This window comes from Periplaneta americana, chromosome 4 (genome assembly GCF_040183065.1).
Source record: "Periplaneta americana isolate PAMFEO1 chromosome 4, P.americana_PAMFEO1_priV1, whole genome shotgun sequence".
NCBI lineage: Eukaryota > Metazoa > Arthropoda > Insecta > Blattodea > Blattidae > Periplaneta > Periplaneta americana.
Window position 1 is genome coordinate 183,390,452 of NC_091120.1, and position 26,954 is coordinate 183,417,405.

Consider the following 26,954-nt stretch of genomic DNA (forward strand, 5'->3'; position numbering starts at 1 on the left):
CAGGGACAGGTCTGCACACTTAGGTATGCTCTAACTTTTGTGCGCCCTATACAGGATATGCGATGATTGCCCAAGTCCGATGGGTGGCCTGGGAAGCACGTGAATCCGATTGTGACAGGTGGGTCATCTTGACTCAGCCCGTGGCAGGACCAGGTCCCGCTTCGCGGACGAGTAGCCTGATAAGCCTCATGGCCCGGTGCCCCAAGCCTTTGCTATACCGGTATCGGAAACCCTACTATCCACAGGACCATCAAAACCTATTTTCACTATTGTAGACGATAGATTAAATGAGTGGGACATGGAGTGTGCTGGTGAAATGATAGAGGAAAAGAGGAGTACCTTGAGAAAAATCCTCTGCAATTCCCATTTTGTCCACCACAATTTCCATCACTTCTGGCCGGGGATCGAACCAGCCGCTTGGATGGAAGACCAAGGCGCTAACTTGTTCACCTTAAACACGTTTTTGTTCCCATCACGCATGAAAATTTGTATAATTTATCGTCGCATGTAGTTGGCCTTATCACATATGGTAATTTTATTTTTACAGCGTATATGCTCGCAGACCAAGGCTATGATGTGTGGTTGCCCAACGTACGTGGTAATGAGTACTCAACGATGTACACTCCTCAGAGAGATCCTCGGACAAGAGAGTTCTGGGATTTCAGGTAACACTTACAGCCCTTTCAGTTGGATCGAAACAAAATGTATTTTTTTCATGGTTCAGCTTATGCTTGCTCCCCGTTCTTTCATCGTCTCCTTTTTTTTCGCACGTATTTTGATGTCTTTGGTATCGATTATCCATTACTTTACAGTAGTTTATCAACTCTATTTCCTTCTCCTTTGTGTTTACACTATAAGTTACAGACTTATTTTACACCACTTTATTCTCAGCCGTCTGTCCACCAATCAATTTATTAATTAACATTCCATACATTCAATCATCTACAAATAGAACCATATTTTCGTTTACACATTCATTATTCAATCTTGCCCTTCCATCCATTCAGAGCACTAGCCAGCCACTCAAATATTCACTCATACATCTATTCACCAACACGCCCATTCATGCATCTATCGCTTCGTTCATCCATGCACCAAACGCCTATTTATCCAAAAATTAAACAATTAACCCAAACATCTACCAATCCTCCAAATGTTCTTCATCAACCCGTCCAGTCACATATCTATCCACGCGCCCCATTATACTTCCAGCCATAAATTCATCCCTCCTCTGATTCAGACCTCACCCATCAACAAATTTACCAAACAATTCGCCTACAAAACGCCCACCAATCCATCAAAATATCGAACGGAGAATTTTTTAGAAAAGCGAGAATGACGAAAGAAGAGAAAATGATATAAAAAGAAAAATAACGAGATAAGTGAAACTGACGAAGGAAGAGGAAATGACAAAGAAAGACGAATTGGCGAAGCAATAGAAAATTGCAAAAGAAGAGAAAATGATGAAAGAGAAAATGACGAAAGAAGAGAAAATTATTAAAGAATGAAAACTGACGAAAGAGAAAACGAGAGAAACGAAAATGACGAGAGAAGAGAAAATGATGAAAGAAGAGAAAATGACGAAAGAAGAGAAAATGACGAAGGCACAGAAAATAACGAAGAAGAGAAAATAACGGAAGAAAAGAAAACGATATAAGAAAAATAACGAGGTAAGAGAAACTGACGAAGGAAGAGGAAATTACAAAGAAAGGCGAATTGGCGAAAGAATAGAAAATTACAAAAGAAGAAAAAATGACGAAAGAAGAGAAAATGACGAAAGAAGAGAAAATGACTAAGGAGTGGAAACTGACGAAAGAGAAAACGAGAGAAAAGAAAATGACGAGAGAAGAGAAAATGACGAAAGAGAAAATGGCGAAGGAAGAGAAAATAACGAGAGAAGTGAAAATGGCGGAAGAAGAGAAAATGACGAGAGAAGTGAAAATGGCGGAAGAAGAGAAATTTACGAAAAAAGACAAAATGACGAAGGAAGAGAAAATAACGAAAGAAGTGAAAATGGCGGAAGAAGAGAAAATAACGAGGGAAGTGAGGATGGCGGAAGAAGAGAAAATGACGGAAAACGACAAAATAACGAGACACGAGGAAATAACGGTAAAAAAATAAAATATCGAAAGATGGGAAAATGACGGACGAAAAGCAAATAACAAGAGAAGAAAAGATATATCAATTGCAAGGCCTCCAATCGCGGTAATATTAAAAGCATAAATGAATGGATGTCACGAAGTTTATGTTCTTATTTCTTCTTCCAAAGCTAACGCAATTAAAACTACAGCCTCCTCAGAGTTATTCATTTTATTTCCAGGTTTAGTCCAGGACATTATAAGGATGTGTTGTTCTAGTTATAAGAACATACTGTATAAGACGATTAATACGTAAAAGAAGACAATTAAGCGATGTTACAATAAAATTCCGAACGCGCCGAACGAATCCGTTCCGATAAGTGAGAGTCTACCTTTACTCGGGCTCTCATACATCGAGTACCATGTAAGATTTGAGACGACCTGTACGTTTTCCGAACGCTTTTCGTGGATACAGTCAGCGGTCTCAATCGCACGTCTGAGAGTTAACTAAACTTTTGTGTCCAATAATTATAGCTTGAGCCTGACTTGGATTACGTGCGAGTCCGAGATTAACTGCCCAAGTGGAAGAAGTGCCTAAGTCACAATTAAAGTCAGATATTGATTCGTTGAGCGTATAGGGTCTGAAATGTATGTAAAGTTGTAGATCGTCGGCATAGAGGTAATATCGGCAATACTGTAAATTCTTTGATACGTCATTAATTTAGATAGAGAAGAGTAGTGGTTCTAATACAGAGCCCTGCGGCACTCCCGTCTTTGTGAATCACCACGAGGAAACTGATTATCAAGTGCAACACACTGTTGGCGGTCACGTAGGTAGGAGTCTATCCAGCTCAAGGCATTGTCTCACAGTTGCGAAGTTTTCATCTTTGCAACAAGCAGGTCGATATGAACAGAAATAAAAGTATTTCTGAAATCGAGAAGAGTTAGTATCGTTACTTAACCCCTATCCATAGCTTCATGGATGTCCTCAGATACTCTAAGAAGGGCTGTAGGAGAAGATGTTAGGAAATAAGAACAGTGTGAAAGGACAAAGAGTAGAAAATAGATTGAATTTCAATGAAATGACGTAGAAAGCTTTGCGCATTTAAGTGGGCAACTTTTAAACTACTAGGTTGCAAGCTGAAGAACAATTCTAACAAGGCACTTGTTGAATTTTGTAACACTGGTTATAATCCTGTAACACACTAAATCCTACATATTGTATACTAGCCGTACCCGTGCGCTCCGCTGCACCTGTTAGAAATAAATATAAAGTAATTATATAATTAAAATAGGACGTTTGATCCAGGGAACAACTTTTACAACAGCGCAAGATAATCTGCTTCGCTCATTACCCAATTTTTTTTGCATTGCATTTATTGCATATATATTTTATGTATTTTAACACGATTCAATTGAGCATAGTTAAAATTTGAATTATAAAATAATGGATTGCTAAGCTAACGTACTATTACTGCATACTAAATCAATACATTCTCATTGTTCGTTAATTCTCTGAGATTAAAATGAGTGTAAATAAATATTATTTTAAGAAATACAGAAAACGAATGTACAAAATAGCCTATCAAATTTTCTGTGCATAAGAAGCTATTTTAATCTTACCTGTCCTCGATTTACTCAGACGTTACTGTAATAACATTATAGTATTATGTCCATCTAGAGAAACTACACTTTCCAATGGTGAAATAATAATTAATTTTCAAATCGGTTAATTTAGCTTCTCATATTACTTCATACAAACACAGAAACATTCTCTGTAGGCTATGTTTAATAGCTTTCGATTGTTGATGTCCAAGGCCCCTGTTTCGATTGTTGTTGTCCAAGGCCCCATGTAGACGAAGTCATTTGTTCTTAGTTCATTGCACCGTCTTAGATGGCGTTATTTTAATTTTAAAACTCATTTATCTCATTAAATATCAGTCCTATCAAAATTTTGTAAAGAATAAAACTTATCGAAAATCATTTTTAAAGAAACGTTTGTTATGTAACATTTATCACAAAAATCAATAATAAGCGAGATATTTCGATTTATTTAATTCAGGCCCCCTTATAACCCCCCTTTTAAATAAAGTATAAATAAAGTATTTTGAATTGCATATAGCCTAAAATCTAAGTTGCAACGAACTTAATTTATATTCCAATTTTCATATAAATCGGTTCAGCCATTATCGCGTGAAAAGGTAACAAACATACGGACAGATACACAAAAATTTCAAAAATGCGATTTTCGGTTTCAGGGTGGTTAATTATATATGTTAGGACCAATTATTTTTGGAAAATCGAAAATTACCAGAAAAATTTCGGCTACAGATTTATTATTAGTATAGATAAACGTAATAATGTACAATGTACAGGTGATTTAATATTTTAAAATGGATTCACAGTACACCTAGCTTTGTTGTGGTTCTAGCTATATGAGGACAGTTCACTGCACCACATTAAATGCTTAGAAATAACTAATTTATTTTGTAATGTCAACTTGGCTTTTCTTTTCTCTGAAAAAAAAAAAAAACAATTTAGACTCTTTTAGGTTTTTAAACTTTATATCCGTTGTTAAGTCCTACAGGATTTAAACACTCGTATTCCGTAAGTATGTAGCAATTTTCTAATTACGAAGAAAGGAAAAAATGAGGACCAACACTCTCTTGATCACAACTCGATATATCCACTTCGGGATCCATCTACTTGTTTGCTCAACTTATGATCTTACACGCATTAACAGTGGTGAATTTTTCCAGCCTGGACGAAGGTGGTGTTTATGACTTGCCGGCTGTAATCGACTATATCCTGGAGAAAACCGGAAAGGAGAAGATCATTTATGTGGGGCACTCCATGGGCACCACCGTGTTCTACATCATGATGTCTCAACGGCCCGAATACAACGAGAAGATCACGGTCATGATCAGTTTAGGCGCTATCGCCTACGCGAGTCATTCCAAAAAGTTTATGGGTAATGTGATCGCCTATCTATCCGATCCAGTCAGTGTAAGTATCAATCTAGCAATATTGAGTACACGTGGGACTCAAGCGAACTGATTGTGACTTTGACAAACTCTGATGATAAGCAGATACAGTCAAAACAAACTGCTCATATAGATATGACAGAATCTGTATGCTCGGCTGACGTCAGAGCGGAGGGGGGGGGATTGTTCCGCTACAAGGGATATTTCACAGTGACTAACGTAACAACCCTACATAAATTGTGGATATGTACATCAAACATAATAAATGTTGGTATCTTTATATTAGTACCATATTATTTAGTACATAAAGCTCTAATGATGCAATTAAAAAGAACGTTCTAAATGTCAACTCTATTTATACAATACTGATTTTAGGGAGTGTGACAAACGTAACATTTTCATTACCCTCTGAAAATAGAGACAAACTAAACAATTTTTCTGTGATTTGGTTGTTTACGATTAATAATGTATTTTAGATAAGCTTCGTTCACAATTTCATATTTCAATTATTATGAATAGATCACCCAGTATATGAATATATGTCAATACATGTATGTGACTAACGTAACGTGACTAAAGTAACAGAAAGTAACATGCACAAAAGTAACTTAATACGTATTTACTGGACAAGTTTTACTACTGAGTAAGAAGAATAGCATTACATATTCCATCTAAAGCTTCATGTCTGCAAGTTTTTACAATGAATTGTTATGTTTTTTATTTAACGACGCTCGCAACTGCAGAGGTTATATCAGCGTCGCTTTACAATGAATACTTAATCAATTAATAGATAATACTTAATATACATACGGAAACAGACACTCCTACGGTCAGAATCTTGCAACTGCCTCGTCGTGTTCTGTATTCCTGTAGAGGTTAATGTAAAGATATCGTAGTTTCACTACACTGTGACATGTCTTTATTCAATGCACGGACTTAACTGGAGCAAACATACTGTATTTTCAAGTTTATTCTCATCATCTTCCATATTAGATAGGGTGCACACAAGCAGTTAACTTTTGTGTTAAAGGTAGTGGCTTTTTCCATAAAAGATATTGGTGTTGCTAAGGACAATCTTCTTATTTCTGAGGATTTACTGCCAAATACGAGGCGCGTCCAGAAAGTAAGTTTCCCGATTTTTTTACCTTGAAAGTAAACGTAATTAGCCATGTCAATTACGCATGCGTAACACATCTATGACGTATCAATCACATGTCAGCCGGACAGGTCCCGCCTGGTGCCAGTAGCGTGGCAGCAGTGGTCCGAAATGGAAGCTCTTATTCCTTCTCCCGCCGCCTGCGAGGTTCGGTCGGTGATAAAGTTCTTTAATGCACAAAGCATTGCGCCAATTGAAATTCATAGGCAGGTCTGTCAGGTCTATGGGCCGAACATCATGAGTAAGCAGATCGTGCGTCGCTAGTGTAGGCAGTTTTCCGAAGGTCGTCAAAGTGTCCATGATGAAGAGCGCAGTGGGCGACCGTCCCTCATCAATGATGATCGTGTTGAGCTGGTGCGGCAGTGCATCATGGAGAACCGTCGCTTCAAGATTATGGAGCTGAGCAGCCATTTTCCGCAGATATCGCGATCCTTGTTTCATGAGATTGTCACTAAGCACCTGCTGTTCGAAAAAGTGTGTGTGCCAGGTGGGTGCCGAATAACCTGACACCCGAACACAAAATGCAAGGTTTAGGAGCAGCACTGACATTTCTGCAACGGTATCACGATGACGGCGACGAGTTCCTCGACAGGATCGTCACGGGCGATGAGACATGGATTTCGCACTTCACCCCAAAACCAAGCACCAGTCAATGCATTGGCGGCATAGTGGATCTCCGGTCAGGACGAAATTCAAACAGACGCTGTCGGTACGGAAAGTGATGTGCACGGTGTTCTGGGACAGGAAGGGCATTCTGCTCATTGACTTCCTTCCAAGAGGTGAAACAGTGAACGCTGACCATTACTGTGAAACACTGCGAAAATTGCGACGTGCCATTCAAAACAAGAGACGTGGAATGCTTATTGCAGAAGTTGTGCTCCTCCATGACAATGCTCGTCCACATACGGCTCGGCGCACAGCAGCTGCTTTGACGGAATTTGGCTGGGAGTTGTTTGATCATCCACCCTACAGTCCTGATCTTGCTCCCAGCGATTTTCACGTTTTCTTGCACCTCAGGAAATTCCTGTCCTCCGGTGAGCATTTTGGCAACGACGAAGAGCTGAAGACGTCGGTCACACGCTGGTTCCATTCACAGGCGGCAGAGTTCTACGACAGAGGGATACAAAAGTTGATCCCACGATACGATAAGTATCTAAATTCTGATGGTGGCAATGTTGAAAAATAGCTGAAACACTGCTGTACCTGTTGCCAATAAATGTTTTCCTGAAAGTGTGTGTTCTTTTTTTTTAAATAGGGAAACTTACTTTCTGGATGCGCCTCGTATAACGTTTCAGCGTAGCACCGGCACCACCATGAGGACCCTTTCTGTGGGTAGTACTCGAAGAAGTAACAGGAAATGTATCTTTGATCTGATGAGTGTTGTCATTGAGTAGCGATTTTTAAAATGAACTAAAACACCAACAGGCCACAGGATTGCTTTCTGAACAGGACTATGCCTTTTGTTGAAATCATCCACAATGTGCCATTTAAATGTTTACTTCTGACGTTGTGTACCATCTTGTGTCAGAAATAACACCATTGGTTTCAATTTGTAAATCGTCATTCTCATCGGTCTTGGACTATAATATAATCAGTGTAAATTGTAATTCATTTATGTTGATTTATTGTCCAGTGGGCAACCATAACTTTAATCTGGTGCTTAATCTGGTAGTTTTCTGTAAAATCTATCAAGACAATTGTTGCATTGTTGCCCCATGCTCCGAGTTTTATTCTTGTTTTCTCAGTTCGAGTGCTTGTTCTTTTGTGTGAAAATTGTGATCCAAAATTTTTAACATATGTTCCTTCAACATCTTGAAAAAATAATCCACTGATGAATACCAATGGCTTCATTGCGATGGTCCGTGTTCTTTCTAGCAGTTGAAATAATATCGTTAAGTTTGTTACTGCAGCTCTGACAAGTCCGTATCAGCGTGCATTCTGGATTACTTTGAATACAAACAACCATACAAATTAATTCTCTAATGCTTATAGCGTTTGTTTTCAAAGCACAACTTTGTAACAGGAAACGATAAATTCTTGCAATAGGGACAGCAGCATACATAGTGACAATTACATGATGACAGTTCTACATGTACTGGTTTGAATTTCTGAAATTTTGTGAAGTCAATTTGTGTATGGGGATACTCTGACTTGAATAACTGAAACCCTTCTTTCAAATTGAACACCAAGACCCTTTTTAAGTACCGGTACCGGTACTTTTTTATACGTCTTGATTACACAACTTTTAACACTGTATCACTTCGGAATATGTATGATAAGACTTTCTTGTGTTAAATTCTAACGTACCTTGGTTACATGTTTCGACCTTTTATGGGTCATCCTCAGAACATGTACATGTAAACAAGGTACGTTACTTTTTTATAGTCTTTCTTGCCAGGACACTAACGTGATATATAATCGTGTTGGTAAAAGTCTTGTACCAATTTTTATGTCTCTTTTGAATATGGAGTCCACTCTCTTAGTTTTTGTTTGTTCCTCATTTTCCACACAACAAGCTTTTTAGGACGAATTTTTTCTTGCATGGACTTGCTGGAAGTGAAGTGTGAACTCCTCTTACAGTTTTCCCAAATGCTTGTGATTTGTATGGGAAATGAAGAGCTATGGATATCTACTTTTTAATTAGATTTTCCTCTCTCATATTACGCATACAGATTTTTCCTACTTCTGCTTCCTTCTTCTTGAACTCATTATTTCTTCCTCTTTCTCTGCATCGTCTCATACCTTCCTTCGCTTTTTGCCTTTCTTTGACTATTTTATCTGCAGTCCTGAGTGCACGACTGTTTTGATTTCTTCCCTTGGATGTCTTTGTCATGCTCTAGAACCCACCATTAAAGTATCTAACGACAGCAAGACTTTGACAGAAAATAATACGTCTGTCGCGACTAACGTAACATTAAAATATTAATAATGTTACGTTAGTCACAATTGGATGTTACGTTAGTCACAATTGGATGTTACGTTAGTCACAATTGGATGTTACGTTAGTCACAGTAATACTTAAAAACTGTTTTTAAATTTATAATTAATGTATGCTGATGGCACTCAGTATATGTAGTACTAAGGAAATGTAGCATTTTAGTTCAATAAATATTATACATGTTTCAGGAAGTGAAAAATATTTCTTTTTTGTGGCTAACGTAACCTAAGATTCAGTTTGTATTCAACATGTTACAAGTACTAACTGATTCAAAGTAGTATGCAAATACAAGCACAAATTAGAACTAGAATACCTGTACTAAGAGTAAACAGCATAATTATGCAGACACGATCAAGTCATGTGATTTTTATAGTGCATTTAGAAAGGTTATCAGTTATGGTGCAAAACGTACTCAAAACTCACTTCACTCTCCTAGAGGGATGAAGCGCCACAGAATGTTTCTTTTACGGGGTATTATCAGATTAATGGAGTTATAGTAACATATTCTGTTATTAATAATTTTCAGTTGATGGGACTAGCACTTCAATTTTTTATATTTATGGATTATTTTTGGAAAAGCGAAAATTAGCAGGAATATTTTGATTGCATCTTTATTATTATTATTATTATTATTATTATTATTATTATTATTATTATTATTATAGATTACACTGGTCAACACACATTTTGTTGCCAATCATCTAAAAGTTATTTTAGGGTTAATTTGTTGCACTGATTCCGAACATGACATCAGTTTTTTTCAGACTGGGTCTAGTTTTTGAGATATTTAGTATATCACTGAAATACATGAACAATGCAAAAAGATAGTTATCCTAAAGTGTAGCCTATTTAGAAATCGCATGAAAAATAAATCAAATTGCTTTAGACTAAGTACATGAAATGCCAAATATTAGTCAATTCAGTACAATGAAAAATAATCCCAATTAACACATCACAAATCTCCATCTATTTGATTTTCTTCTGTGTGGATTATCAACGCAATCACATTGAAGACTCCAGCAGTAGTCAGCCATCATATACGCGTCCCACCTTCCTTGGTATCTTTTTTCATCACCTTCGTGAACCTCTTCCCTTGTTCCTCACTAAAAGCTCCAAGATTATCTGGAAACCGGTCTGAGTGACTATGAAGAAAGTAATATTTGTACTAAATGAGTTGCTTTTACTATATTTCAATGTATTTTACTTCCTTTTTTTCTATTATGGTATTATTTTCATGTTGTTTAGTGCCGATTTATTATGCTATTATCATTATTTTTTTCTAATATGTTAGTTTTCTGCTATTTAACTTTTTGTTAAATTTTTCACTGATTGTATACTTTGTGATCTGGTAGAGTGTAATAGAAGGCCTTATGGCCTTAACTCTGCCAGTATAAATAAAGAAATAATTATTAACAAATTCACCATCTTTAAATCGACACATATAGATCACTGGTGCTTCTGCAAGATCATTTTTATATTTTCATTTTCCTCTTTAAGTTCGGTTGAGCAATCTATTGGAATAGATGCATAGTAATTTCTATTGTGCAGTAAAACACATTTTATGCTTCTGCTGTAACTGTCTATAAAAAGTCGCCAATCTTCTGGTCGGTATTCAGGTATCCCCAATTGGAGAAAGAGCCCAAGGATGTTAATACAGTACACTAGTTCTTCATCTTGAATAAAATAAGGAAAAAGTGCTTCCTATCTTGAAAAAAAAAGTTACTTCAGATTCAGGCTATAAACAGTTCTTTTCTTTTAGTTTGGACACTAAAAGTTCAGTCTTGCTTTGACAGAATTAGGTCTCGAAATAAATCATTGAGTTCTTCCTGAGAGAACTGTAGGTGTGTAGAAGCACTTCCTTCATATTCACTGCCACTGCTTACACTTATTTACTCTACACCCCAAATCCTGAGTATTTTCAACATCAGACACTGGAAGGTCAGGGAGTACAGTGAACACTGGTATGGGAACATCTTCGCTGTGTGGCACAGATCGCCTTGCTGATTCTAAATCAGGATACGCCCATTTACGTTTCCTGTAACGATCGAGACCTTTCACATTCACAGCACAAAAATAACATTCACTGTAGTATTTTCTTGGCTCCCTCCACACCACAGGCACACCAAATTTTAAACCTTTTTTCCCTCCATTTTTCCATTGACGTAGATTTTCTACATATGTTTTACAAACTACATGGGAAGCCCAAGACTTATCTTGGTCTCCGAGTTTCATTCCAAAAGTGCCAGATATGCTTGCTTCACAAACTCTGTAATATTTTTTCTACGTTTCTCCTGGCAATATTCGCCAGAAATATAGCAGAATGCGTTAGGGTCATTCAAGTAACCTCTTCGTGAAGAACTCATACTGATTTCAAAATTGAAAAAAAAAAAAACAACAACAACTGAAGTACAGTACTTAAAAAGAAATGAAACAAAATAATATTACAAGTGAATGGGTTATTTATGAAAGGGCCTAAGTCTTGAATACTAAATTGTTAGCAATTAAAAAAAACTGCTTATAAGCCGAAATTTTGAAATTAAGGCTGAAATAAAAATTGTATCATAAATTCTACAAAGCATTTAGAGTGTGAAACTTAGACTCTTCATATCTAAATCGATGTATCTACACCCAAAGAGCAGTTATTACATTACAAACTCATTTTCACAAAATAATGACTTAGGCTCTTTCATAAATAATCCATTCAAGTAATGGATAATAGGTACTTATAATACTGTAAAGACTTATTAAAGTACATATTTGGATAACATTATAAATTAAATATCCTGTATCTCAAAAACTAGAGCCAATCTGGAATAACTATCATCATTTATGGAACCAGTACACTCCATATACTATAAATTCGTTGAAAATCCTTGGCAACAGAAAAAAAGGTTTCTTTTTGGGGGGGCTGTGTTATAGCATACGTGAGAGTAATTTTCGTAATATTAGATCATTTACGAAATGACGAACTCAACTGCTTTCATGGCAAAGTCATGGTCTCAACCAAAACTGTTAAGAGCGGTTTATTCTCCTCAAAATAATATCATAATTCAATTTTCAGACAATGTTCTAATTTTTTTTACATAATTGGAACAGATGTAAATGGTCTATAATTACTGTATATTTGAGCCTGAAGTTAAGTGAGTATTGGTCTAATATTTAATAATGGTTACGTTTTTCAGAAACTTCTGAATCTGATCGGTCTTAACCACATCAAACCATTTCCGCACGCGCTGTCAAAGATTGGCCCGATACTCTGCTTTGAAATGCCCGTGATCAGTTACATCTGCCAGAAATTTTTAACATCAGTTACGGAGGTTGACTTACAAGGCATTAACCAAGTAAGTATTAACGTATATTTTAAGTTTAGAGTGTTTTTTTTTTTACATTCATTGCAATTTATATGAACAAAGGCTATTCACGTGCGATGAGATAATATTACAGAAAATAAAATGAAAGTGGCAGAGAAAAACTGAATACTTGCAGAAAATGTATCTTTACTTTTGCATTGTTCACAACAAATTCCATACATTCCCTTGAATAAGCGATTGGGTTTCGTTGGTAGAATTCTTGACAGGTTTAATTTCCGGAACAAGATCATCTAAGGGTTAGTATTATACAGGGTGAACCGTAACTAATTTAATTAATTTCAGAGGGTTATTCTCTGAGTTATTCCAAACAAAATATTTAATATAATTTTACTGGTCCTTTCTTCCTTTTGGAGATAACAATTGTATTATATCATGATACATATCATAGGGCCTTTTGGGAAAGCCATTCGTTTAATTTAGGTCTATGTAGATTCAGTTTAAGACAGCATGATAATAATAAATCTGTAGCCAAAATGTTTCTGGTAATTTTCGATTTTCCAAAAATAATTGGTGTTAACATGTATAATTAACCATCCAGAAACCGAAAATAGCTTTGTTGAAATTTTTGTTTGTATGTCTGTCTGTCTGGATGTTTGTTACCTTTTCACGCGATAATGGCTGAACCGATTTATATGAAAATTGGAATATAAATTAAGTTCGTTGTAACTTAGATTTTAGGCTATATGGCATTCAAAATACTTCATTTAAAAGGGGGACTATAAGGGGGCTTGAATTGAATAAATCAAAATATCTCCCTTATTATTAATTTTCATGAAAAATGTTACATAACAAACGTTTCTTTAAAAATAATTTCCGATAAGTTTTATTCTATACAACATTTTGATAGGACTGATATTTAATGAGATAAATGAGTTTTAAAATTACAATAACAACGCCATCTAAGGCGCTGTACTGAAATAAAAACAAATGACTTCGTCTATAAGGGACCTTGGACAACAATCGATAGCTATTAAACATAGCCTACAGAGAATATTTCTGTGTATGTATGAAGTAATATCGGAAGCTAATTAATTGTTTAATTATTATTTCACCATTGGAATGTGTAGTTTCTCTAGAGGGACAAATTCTACAATGTTATTACAGTAACTTCTGAAACATATAGCAAGTAATATAAAGTATACACATTAAAACTGAATGATATGTCAATCTTCATTAAACTATGGTTGCATGTAATAACAAATAAGAAACATGTTAAAGGAATTGTCATTGCAGCAAATGAGTGCTCTCTGGACCAAAATGACCGCATTTTAATTATTTAAATACAATTTAAATTAAGTAACATATTAAACGATTTATCCTTCTATGTTCCCTGGATCGAACGTCTTATTTTAATTATGTAATTACTTTATATTTATTTCTAACAGGTGCAGGGAAGCGCACGGTTACGGCTAGTTATGTTAATATATGTTTGAAAGAATTTCACTTTTGTCCTTTAAATGTGCTGGAATTTGATCCGAACAAATGTAACATTTTTAAATTTATTTCCAGAGCGAAAAATAATTTCAGAAGTCCCAGAATTTCATTATAATAGTGTTTTACTGTAGTTAACATTGAACTTAGTTAAAATAAAAGCGAAAGTGCTTACCATGAAAAAAACTAGACCTATATTGTTTTATAAATAGTTGTCATATGTTAGCTGATGAATTTAGCAGATTTCATAATGTGATTATTTAAAGAATTCAATTTCGATAAAATTAAGTATTGGTCGGCGATAAAGCAACTACTGGTATATATTAAACTGACGATGTTTGCTAGAGAAATTCATACAGATATGGTGGATACATTAAGGGATCATCACAAAATATTGGGTTGAGGAATTCAAGAGAGGAAGAATGAAGATCAAATATGAACACCAACACCTCTCTCTAAAATCACTACAGAAAAAAAAAAAAAATATATATATATATATATTTTATTATTCAATGCAGTGGCACTTGACTAGAGTCATTGGCCGTACAATGGCGATAAAAACTAAAAGGAAAGAAAACGAAATATAGTGAACGATGTCCAAGTGAAACTATGAATGAGTGGATGTCAGCACTGCTGCAGTCTTTCTCTGGCCTCCCAGTGCCTACCCACAAAGCTGACAGATGAAAGAGCTGGACAAGTCTTAATGTGGTTTGAGTCCATGGTGTCGGAACATCCACAGAGCATGCAGTGGGGCTGGATAATACACCCAGGCGGTGGAGGTGATTAGCCAGACAGTCATGACCGACTGCAGCGCGGAACGTCTCAACAGCTTTTCTTCTGGGCCATTCGGGGAGAGGGGAGTTTAGTGCGTCCTTCCAGTGTTTATCTTTAATTCGTTCCTCCAAACTCTTATGGAAACGTTGTCTCACTCGACTGCTTATATTTGTAGATGCTCTGTGGAATGGCAGCATGTTAGAATATGAAAAGGGGATAGTTATTCCTTTCTTTCCTAGAAAGTCTGCTGCTTCATTCCCGGCAATACCGCGGTGAGAAGGTATTGTATTGTATAGTATTGTATTGTATTTATTAACATTCCATGGTATTCATGCATGCTTACAGCTAGAATATGGGACAAGTCAAAAAACTTAATACTATTATAAAATCTTAATTTATAGTCAAAGTCTAGATGAAATATATACATACGAGATTTACAATATAGTCTACTAGTACAACACAAAGTTCTAGTATCAATTTCATGAAGTGTTATTGAATGTCATGAATTCACTTACAGAATAGAAGACGTGAGAAATTAGGTACTTCTTTAATTTGGCCCTAAATAATTTTATGTTTTGAATTTCATTTTTTATATCGATAGGGAGGCTATTAAAAATTTATACTGCCATATAACGCACTCCTTTTTGATAGCACGATAGACTTGCCGATGGAGTATGAAAGTAATTTTTTTTACGTGTATTTATGCTATGAACTGTTGAATTAGTTACAAAGTTTTCACGATTACATACGAGGAAGACTATTAATGAAAAGATATACTGACAAGCCATGGGCATTATATGTAGTTTTTTGAAAATGGTCCTCCACGATTCCCTAGATTTGGCACCTACTATTATTCTAATTACTCTTTTTTGTAATAGAAATATATTGTTACTATCTGTGGAATTTCCCCAGAATATTATTCCAAAACTCATTACCGAGTGGAAGTATGCAAAGTATATTGTTTTTAAGGTATTGATATTTACTATCTTTTGCATAGATCTAATAGCAAAACAAGCTGAATTTAGTTTGGGGGTAATTTCTTTAATATGATTTTTCCAATTTAACACATTATCGATTTTTAAGCCAAGAAATTTGGTTGTTGTTATTGTTTCTAATAGGGATCTATTATTAATTATTGCGCTAGAAATTTGCGACGTCGAATTTGGACAGGATTTAAATTGAATTATGTTAGCTTTGTTACAATTTAATACTAATTTATTGACTGAGAACCAGTCACATATTTTGAAGAGAATTTCCTCTGTTGAAGATTGGAATGTGTTGGAGTTATTGGCTGTAATTACTATACTTGTGTCATCTGTAAATAATATGGGATGACCTACATCTTTTATAAGGGGGGCAAGATCATTTATAAAGACTAGAAAAAGTAGGGGACCTAATATTGATCCTTGAGGAATTCCATTATTAATAGTTCCCCATGTCGATGTAGATTTCATAGTTGTATTGATTTCAACTTTCTGTATCCATTGCAGATGTACAATTTTATTTAGTTTCTTGATGTCTTCTCTGCATTGTTGAATGTCATCATTAGCTGGTTGTAGTAAGTAGTTTTCAATATAAAATCATGCATTTGGAGGATCGATTTTGGAGTTTCCACAGATTGGTTGGGGGGGGGGGGGAATGTGATCGCCTCTCACAAGCAAACATTCTGATGGGGGCAGATAAAAAAGTTATTTTTTTCTTTAACCATGTTAATAATAATTTCAAAGAAGTCCTTACACAAATTTTGGCCACTCGACCGCAATTACGATGATAATAAAACATTAGTTCGCCAGGGACTGTTAACATAAAGAAACCACAATTTTATTGTAAAAATTTATTGGAACAGACACAGCAATACTTGAGCTATTTTTCAACAAATTCCCCACCGAAATTGAGACATTTGTAATATCATGGGATCGACATAGAGATGCAGACGGCTGTCAAACGCTGGTTCCAGTCCCAGTCGGCTGACTTCTACGACACAAGGATATTAAAATTAATTCCATGGTATGACAAATGTCTCAATTCCAGTGGCGGATATGTTGACAAAAAGCGCAACAATTGCTGTATCTGTTTCAATATATCTTTCCATGCAATTGTGTTTTTTTTTCTGTAAAGGGCTCAAGAGAAAATCACTTTCTGGACGGTCTCATAATTGCTAGTGGCCAAAATTTCTATACTTCGTAGGTTATTTTTATATGTGTGGGTAAATTAAATTTTAGTTTTGGGGATTACTAAGTTTATAATTACATATTATTGTTTTTTATATTATTTGCTTATTATTTTCTTGTTCTAAAGGCTGGTTCACAATAAACCGGGAACGAGAACCAGAATGAAAACGAGAAGCAGAGGACGTGAATGTGAAAATTTTTGACTCACAATAAACCGAGAACGTCGACGACTATGCATATCGATATGCATGTCAATAACGATATGTAAAGTTGATATTCAGACTTAGATGGTTGGGACATCTTGAACGTATGCCAGAAGGCCGATTATTTAAACGGGCATTATGTGAGAACATCCAGGAGGATTAAGGAAGAGAGGAAGACCAAGGCTGAGGTGGCTTCAGGATGTGGAGGATGATCTGCGGAGAGTTGGATGCAAGAGATGGAGACAACGGGCTCAAGATAGAGATGAATGGTTTCTACTGATTAAGGAAGCCCAGGCCCTTCATGGGCTGTAGTGCTAATAATGAATGAATTAATTAATTAATTAATTAAAGTCGATATTACGCATTCTGATGTTATTTGTGTATAATTGACCAATGGCGTTCTCTCATGAGTACAAGGCATCCAACATAAACACAGGTTAACCAACTTCGAAATTTCAACTGAAACATTTCATTAGGTACGGTACTATAAATATGTGTATGCATCTTTATTATCACAACCTATTTTAAGTCTACCATAACGTAAAATAATTAGAGAAGAAACATTTGTAATAGAACAAAAATGAACACAACGGTAGTTATTGAATTGAAGCATGAATATGTAGTATGTAATACAACCAATACATTTAACAATTTTACCGTTTTCGTTTTCGTTCCGATTCTCGTTTCCGGTTTATTGTGAACCAGCCTTAAGGTTGTGGACGATTGGAGCACATGTATCGTTACCTACCACCCGGCTGTACATGTTTGTCGTTCTGGTTCACTGATATTGAGAGATACGCTATTACTTTTCATTCGGTAGAGATAAAGTCCAACCTCACACAACTTACAGTTTTGTTACCAACTTTCTAGCTCTGGTACTCACAATATCTTAGAGAATTCCTAAAAATGCAGTCAGGAACAACATGAAATAAAATTAAAATCATCGTAATGATTGAAGAAAACATTATATTGTTTACTTACTTTGTAAAATTTTATTTACAGACTTTGATTCCTGTGTATCTAAACAACGCAAATGCGGGAGCGCCCATGAAGCAAATGTTGCACTACGTACAGCTCTATAAATCTGGTAAGTATTCATACAATTTCTCATTCAAAATAACATTTTCAGAATATGTTGGACCAATACTAAAAGCCGCGAGTGAAGTTTAAAGTATGGAAGATAGCATCAAAACTAACATTAAACATTAAAATGAAATCATTTCTATTTTCCACGAGAAATGGTGTTACCATAACAATTTCTAAGAATCTATTTGTAGCATACCGTATATTCTAAACTAGAGTTATTTTCTATACTATCAATGTACTGTATTTATTTTTTTATTGGGTTATTTTACGACGCTATATCAACATCTAGGTTATTTAGCGTCTGAATGAAATGAAGGTGATAATGCCGGTGAAATGAGTCCGAGGTCCGGCACCGAAAGTTACCCAGCATTTGCTCGTATTGGGTTGAGGGAAAACCCCGGAAAAAACCTCAACCAGGTAACTTGCCGCGACCGGGATTCGAACCCGGGCCACCTGGTTTCGCGGCTAGACGCCCTGACCGTTACTCCACAGGTGTGAACCTGTATTTATTAAATCTGTGAACGTGAACATTTATTTTGTATCCTAGTGTCACTGTAATGTTTACATGTCAAGGCAAGGAGTAATACCAGTATTGCACTCTCCATCTTCCATTCCCTCGATCTACCCAAAACTATCACCGTGAGTTCGTAACTTAATGCGATTCGGTACCCTGGACCGAGGCCTGATAATCATAGCTCGCTCTCCAAAATTATTTTCTCTTTCCTCAACCAATTATTCAGTCGTGTCGTAAGTAATGCTAGTTCTGTTTTCTTAATTCTGGCGTTTTGTAAAATTTTAATGTTATCTTCAGCTAGACAAAGCACTTACAGTGTTGTGTAGATCGAGCGGAATAGAAGGTAGAGAGTTCAATTACTCCTTGCCTTGACATGTAAACATTTAGCAACAATAGGGCACAAAATAAATGTTTCCGTTCAGAGATTTAATAAATACAGTGCCCTTCTAGTATAGAAAATAATTTCCTAACATTACACGTTTCAATTTACATTATACCGTGGTGGGAATATAATGGTGAAGCAGTGCGCAGTCTCGCCCGTTCTCCTACTACGTGATGACGTCACGCGGGAAGCATTACAGACTCTCTCGCAGCTTGCTAGCTTAGCTCAGCTCAGCTACGTATGGTTTTGGAAGTGGGGTAGGTTAATTGATTATGAATACCAAGAAACCAGAATCAAAAATGGCATTTAATATTACATGTTATTAATTAAATACACTAACTTTTATTAATTCTGTATGTTTAAAACATAAAACAATTTTAAGTAGCCTACAAGAGGTGAATAGCGACATTCCATTATGAATTTAAAATAACAAAACGCGTCGAAAAAATCTGAATCTAAATTAAAAAAAAAAAAAATAAACAAGTTCACCAAAATTTAGATGTAACAATTCTTCAGTTCGTCTACAATAGCCCTACATATTATATTTAACAGTAAATAATTAAATTATTGAAACAGCATTATAATTTGTGAGATAAAAATAACTATAAAGCAACCTACTAAAATTAATTTTACATTACACATGCAGTTTATGACAAACGATATTCAAATTTATTTTACATTACACATGCAGTTTATGACAAATAATATTCAAATTGATTTTACATGACACATGCAGTTTATGACAAATAATATTCTAATTGATTTTACATTACACATGCAGTTTATGACAAATAATATTCAAATTGATTTTACATTACACATGCAGTTTATGACAAATAATATTCAAATTGATTTTACATTACACATGCAGTTTATGACAAATAATATTCAAATTGATTTTATATTACACATGCAGTTTATGACAAATAATATTCAAATTGATTTTACATTACACATGCAGTTTATGACAAATAATATTCAAATTGATTTTACATTACACATACAGTTTATGAAAAATAATATTTAAATTGATTTTATGTTGACACTAAGAAGGAATATCGATGATATGATTGCAATATTGCAATATCTCGTACCCCAGTTTTATTAATAGTTCATATCGCAAAACTAGTTTAAAATAAATATTTAAAATTGTATTGAAAGGATTATATAAGCAATAATTGGTTATTCTCAGTTATTTTCAATTCACTTTATTGGCAAAGACGTAGTGTTGGTAAATTTACTGTGGTAATGCTCAAATGTCACTGTGCGATGTGAGTTATTCCAAGCACATCATCGATTTAAAAGTGCAATTATTATTCCATAAATTTCACTTCTTAACGTTAATTAATTTTGACATTTTTCGAAATAACTTCCTTTTGGAGTTTTCGAAACTTAGTTTTCGATTTACATCTCTCAATCTTATATATATCCTTGTTCGAGCTAGACACAGGATAACTTCATGTGGGATGGTAATTGTTTTGGGAAGCTTGCTCCGCTAGACTGTCAAAGATTAATTTGCCCTCGGCAATAAAATTTCCAAGAATTTCTTCAAATTCTTTATTTAGAATTACAGTAGCCTGCAACAACTCTTCACTTGGACACAGTAGGTTTCCTTTGGATATGCAACTCAACCAATCTGGCCTCTTTCCCGTTACGTTTCCTGTCGTACTACCTACATTGGAATATTTGTCGCGGAATCTGTGAGCAACATAACCAGCTATGTATTTCAAGCCTTCTTGATTAATGTGGTCTCCGAAAGACGATATTTCTGGCAAATCCGTCAACTCTACCATCTCAAGTTGATTGGGATCATATTGCGGATTAACAAACGAATCAGAGGCAATTTCTTCTGCTACATTTACACATACATCGTTCATGCTATTAACTATCTTGTTTGTATGTGCCAGAAAATGTTTCGAGAGACAAGAATCATCATTTCTTTCATCTTCATCGCATTCCTTTATAGGATTTACTAAGCACGATTCAGTGTTTTCCTTTGTGTGTTTGATTCGCTGTAAATATAGCTGAGGAATGTTTACCCATGACATACCATTTGAATCTGTGCTTAAAATCCAAAGGAAAAGGGTGGTCATTTGCCCCCCCATTCCACGAATATAAGAAAAAAATTCTCTAGCACATCCTGATTCAAACGATAAGTTAGAATATATTCCATGTCATATTTAGATGCCATATATTCATACATTTGAATCAATGAGGAGTTACTGAGTAAAATTCCTTTCTGAAAGGGGATTAATGCTTTGTGTTTACCTACAGTCGTTGCCGATACTACAGGGGTAATATTATTTAACAAAGCAATTTGGTTTTCTTTGTCTACACCAAAAGCATTACAACCTGAATGGCAACCGTACTTTGATTTCGCATTAAATAAATCAAACCAGTCATTGAACAACTTGATTATTTCAAAACATTTTTTCCAGTCATTGCCTTCATCTTTATAGTAATCCTTTTCTCCACGATATTCGATGGCTTTAGAAACTGTATTAGAAAACAGTTGAGCAGCAGGCAAAACTCTTTGCCTTTCACTTCCTTTCAAGTCTAAATGATACCTTGTGAGTTTATGGGCAATGGTAAGTTCTGTGTTCGAAGCAGTTAATAACATTTCGAGTGATGATTTGTCTATGGATTTACCATTGATATGGAATCCGTGATCCACAAAATGATTTCTTGCTAGTTTTAGGAGATGGGAGCATCCGCAAACACGAATATTTTCAAGGAATCATCATAAGGGTGCTTCATAAAACAGTTCTTGTCATATCCAATATTTAAATTTGACCAGAACCTCATATTACCGGAACCCATATCACATGTCATAGCGACAACAATATATCCTGCATTGTACAGACTAGAGACAATGTCATTAATAATTCTGGGCTTCATTACTTCGTCAAAATCATAATAAACAGGTTGTTTCCAACGGCCAACTAAACCACGGGCCATTACAGTCTGACAACACCTATGAGGTCCCAACCTTTCTTGATTCTTCCCGTCAATACATATCTTGTTGGAAATATAAATTTCATCGAAAGTTAGAACTGTTCAACGTTTCAAGTCTGACAAATGTTTAGATTTGACTTCCATTAAAAATATGACAGACAATAAACCTTGATCTAAATTAAAATTTGATGCCCAGCTCCTTAACGTAGAATGTGCTGGCAAAGGAAAATTGTTTCTTCTCACATAGCGCTATGTCTTGGGGCTGACACTTTTTAAAGATATTGCAGTGGCAATATCTTCCGAAGACCACTGTACTTTCCTTCTTTCTTCGGAATTTATTATCTTCATTTGCCCCGGTGTGAAGTTGTCTGTCAAATTATTATTTACGATTTCCATTTTTTTTCTTTTCTTTATTAATGTCTTCCAACATGATTTCGTATTTCTTAGATAAGTCTTCATACTTTACTTTCCAATTTTCATTTTCTTCCTCTAAAGCCACAATTTTTTTTCTTAAGATATCAATTTCATCTAGACATAGCGCTTCGTTCGTTTGAGAATTGCTGAAAAAAACATTGTTTTAGAATTATCTATATGTATTATATACACTACTATGAATCGCTCCATGCAGCTAAAAGAAAAATAGAGTTTAGAAAATAATTGTGTCTAAGATCAATATTGAGTGATTATCATCTTCGAAATAATTTACTGTATGGTAAAATAAATATTTTACAATGAGTATTAACCCTAACATTATCAAGAAATTTTTTCTGACGTGGATTACCAAGAGTTAGCAAAAATTTCCCACCAAATTAAACTATGTATATTACTTAAAATACGTTTAATAAAGTTTCATACTTAAAAAAACCACATCAGTTTTTCATTCCAGCGATTCTGCATATTCCTTTTAGTAAAATGCTCCTGCACACAATTTTAATATCTGAATATTTTTTACACAAATTAAGTCCACAATTTCCACATCTGACATTAATTTTCGTAATGTGAACGGCTTTCTTGTTGGCAGCTAGTACTTGAAATAGACCTTGATTCACCCCCACTAACCACTTCTGTATTATCTTCCTCACTACCACTTTCTTTCTTCAACTCCGCCGGTAAATCAATTTCCAATAGCACTATAATATCACTTTCACCCAAAACATTAAGGCTGCTATTATCCACAAAACAACTCATGTCTATGTTCTGTATCCCTGAATACAACTAGATTTGAATAAACACCAATAAAGAAAGAACAAATTTACCAACTCAAGTCTCTACACTGCAAGTAAATGGTAAAGTGGAGAATTGAAACAGTAAACGACCTTAACGACATTATCAACAGTTACAACAATGGACAAAAATTACAGAATTCAAACTTGAAAATGTTTAAAAGTGTAGGTCATATGAAATGCCAAGGGTGGGTAAAATCTGTCCACTAACAAATACTTCAAATTATTAGTCTGCTGTTTGAAATCTAAAACAGAACACATGTGTGTATACTTTATCATGTTAGAGACAAATAGAGTAAATGTGAAAGCTGTCAGATTTCATTAATTCAAAAAAATTTAGAAAATGAAAAGGGTGGGTAATTTTTTCCCAACCGTGATAATGCTAGGGTTAAGCGAGAAAATAATTATTTTATGACCATTGATTGACGCCTTTCTTGCTCCTCTATTGACATTCGAGACAATCGAATCCTTCCATTTACTGAAGCCTTTTCTGTCTGAAATTTGTCAAAAGGTACCACAGCTTTAACACTTTATAAGACATGTAATTAAGTCCTTTTAGCTTAGAAAGTTTCCAAGAATTATGAGAAAATTATTCCCTTCTGCGGAGCAACTCATATATGTGAAAAATTTTAACAATATGATACACAGGAACATACCATTTAATAGTTATAATTATATAATTGCTGTAATTACTCACGTTTCGTTATTTAGGCCTAATGCACTATCCTCTGATACATATTCGTCTGAATTGGTTTTGAAGTGGCCTGAACAGTACATGAACTATTGGCAATGATGTCATGAATTTCTTTTCTCCTTCTCCGTTTTTCACATCTGTCCAATCTCAGATTATCTCTTGATTTTCGTTTCAAGCAAGACTGCGCCAGAGCTTTTGTGGGTACAGCGTCTACTTTCAGATTACGACTGTTTTTTTTTTGGTTCATAATTTAGGAGTTTCTGCTTTAAAGATACTTCGTAATTTGACTCCTCAAAATGAAGTGAACATATTCGAGCTGAAACAACATTAAGTCTTAAGATTTTTATCCCCTTTCTTTTCCCTCAAAGCAATCAATGGAATAAGTCGGACAATAAGTTTAACATGAAAATATATTTTGCAAATGAGTTGCGAAGCAAATAAAATTTAGTAACATGCGAGAAAACTCACCGTGCTGTAAATTGACTTCATCCTCCCTTCTACAAGCATGCAACCTTTGTCATGCGAAGTCTTCATTCTTCGGAAACCTATAATATTTTATGTCAGTTCCTTTTGTTTTTCGATTGTAACTCAAACAACCAGATACTGCACATTCAGGCATACTAATAGCATGTGTCACATTAATAGCATTACTGATACAAGAATAACATTCAATATAATATATATAAACAAAGAATTAACACCGTGCACGTACACACAACAGCTGTTTGTTTTGTTCCTCGAGCACTGCGGCGCGAATTAGCGCGCCGCTGCTGCTTCCCAAGTGACGACATGCGCAGTAGAAAACGAGTTTGAGTCGACCGTCTGCTACACCATTATATTCCCACCACGCATTATACTATACATGTTTTAACAACATAAAATAATAAATTATTTCTTCACACTTCATTGCACCGAATTACAAGGGACATTCGTAATGTATCAAAAGAAAAACATCTCCCATTATCACTCGAAATACGTTTTTTTTTTTTTTTTCAAGAAAAGCTTTGAAATATATTTTTCGACCTTCTTGAAAAGGATGTTGGTATGTAGGACCAACATTAGGCGACACATAACTGTCGATGAAATATTCTTTTTGATTTTTTTGTCTGATTTTGATATTAAAGGTCTGTTCTGACTGTAATTTAATATTCTCATGTGCCTTTTGCTATTACACTGTTTCTTAAATGATCGCGTTCTGTCTATCCTTACATCTTTTTTGCACAATTTTCAAAATGCGGTAATAATTTCCTAACATTACACGTTTCAATTTACATTATACTATACAAGTTTTAACAATACATTACATTATTTCTTCGCAATTCATTGCACCGAATTACAAGGCATATTCGTAATGTATGAAAAGAAAAATATCTCCCATTATCACTCGAAATACGTTTTTTTTTTTCAGGAAAAGCTCTGAAATATATTTTTCGACCTTCTTGAAAAGGATGTTGGTATGTAGGACCAACATTAGGCTATACATAACTCTCGATGAAATATTCTTTTTGATTTTCTATGTCTGATTTTGATATGAAAGGTCTGTTCTGACTGTAATTTAATATTCTCCATGTGCCTTTTGCTAATAAAGTGTTCTAAAAAAATCGCGTTCTGTCTGTCCTATCTTTTTTGCACAATTTGCAAAATGCAGTTTTTTTCCTTTAATAACAAAATATTTCTTTCGGAACGTCTCTATAAGTTCGTTCTGAAGGGAACGCTTGGTGATCTTAATTTTCGACATTTTCCTGACTACTGTGAATTATAAAACATCGAAATTAACACGAACACAAATATGGATACATAAATTATTAAATAAATAAATAAATAAATAAATAAATAAATAAATAAGTAAATAAATAAATAAAATAAAACATACTTCTTTGCTCCCAGGATCTTAAATTCGTATCCCGATCGCACGGACTCACGAAAAGTAGCAATAGAAAAGACTGTAATGAACTTCGTTACGAAACCAACTATACTTTTCTAGTGCCACCCCACCCCATCCCAACCCACCTCACTGGTCATTGCGCCATTTATACTCCGTGTGTCCCAAACTTCAGTCTGTTGACTTGGTGATCCTAAATCAAGTCCTGATGATGATTATTATTATTGCATATTGTGAGTATATGGCAGTCGTCAATTGTTAATACAAAGAATATAAAATGAAGATGATAAATAGACTACGGCGCATAAAGTTACGAATGCACTGACCACTGTAGGGGAATGAGAGATTGAGAGTGCAGTTACTCCTTGCCTCAACATGTAAACATTCAGGCACAGTAGGACACAAAGTAAATATTCACGTTTATAAATATAATATATACAATGCGTTTCTAGTACAAAAAATAACTGTCTATCATTACATGTTTCAATTTACATTATACTGTACAAGTTTTAACAATATAAAATATTCACTTGTGTGTGAGCAGAAAAGGAAAAATATACAATAGTTACATAAAATACGTTTTTTTCACAATTCAATACACCGAACGTATCAAAATAACTTTTTTTCAAGAAACGCCTTGAAATATTGTTGAAAGGGATGTTGGCATATACAACATTATACACAAATCTCAATTAAATTCTTTTTCAAATTTTATGTCTGATTTTGATGTTGAAAGCCAGTTTTGATTGTATAATTAAATATTTTCCACGTACCTTTTGCTATTACACTGCTTTTGAAAGAATCGAGTTCTATCTGTCCTTATGCTTCTAAAAATTGTTTGCAAAATTCAGTTTTTTTTTTTTTTCCTTTAATAATAAAATATTCCTTTCCTAATTTCTCTATAAGTTCGTTCTGAAGGTAACGCTTAGTGCTCGTAATTTTCGACATGTTCCTGAGTACTGTGAATTATAAAACAGCGAAATTAACACTAACACAAATATGCAGGTATAAATAATCAAATAAATCAAAAGAAATAAAATAGGCCTATACTTGTTTACTCACAGTACTACGCGACCAAGGCGGGAACCGTTTTGTTTGGTGGCGCTGTGATT

General features: G+C 34.8%; 1 protein-coding gene across 1 annotated transcript in view; it reads left to right on the forward strand.

Moving 5' to 3' along the window:
* Window positions 1–26,954, forward strand: part of LOC138698513 (lipase member K-like) — a 54,446-nt gene that overhangs the window by 19,095 nt on the left and 8,397 nt on the right. The window contains exons 3-6 of the mRNA XM_069824496.1: window positions 548–665; window positions 4,838–5,084; window positions 12,339–12,497; window positions 18,109–18,193. Of these exons, the coding sequence (XP_069680597.1) occupies window positions 548–665; window positions 4,838–5,084; window positions 12,339–12,497; window positions 18,109–18,193 (609 nt within the window). The remainder of the gene's footprint in view (window positions 1–547; window positions 666–4,837; window positions 5,085–12,338; window positions 12,498–18,108; window positions 18,194–26,954) is intronic.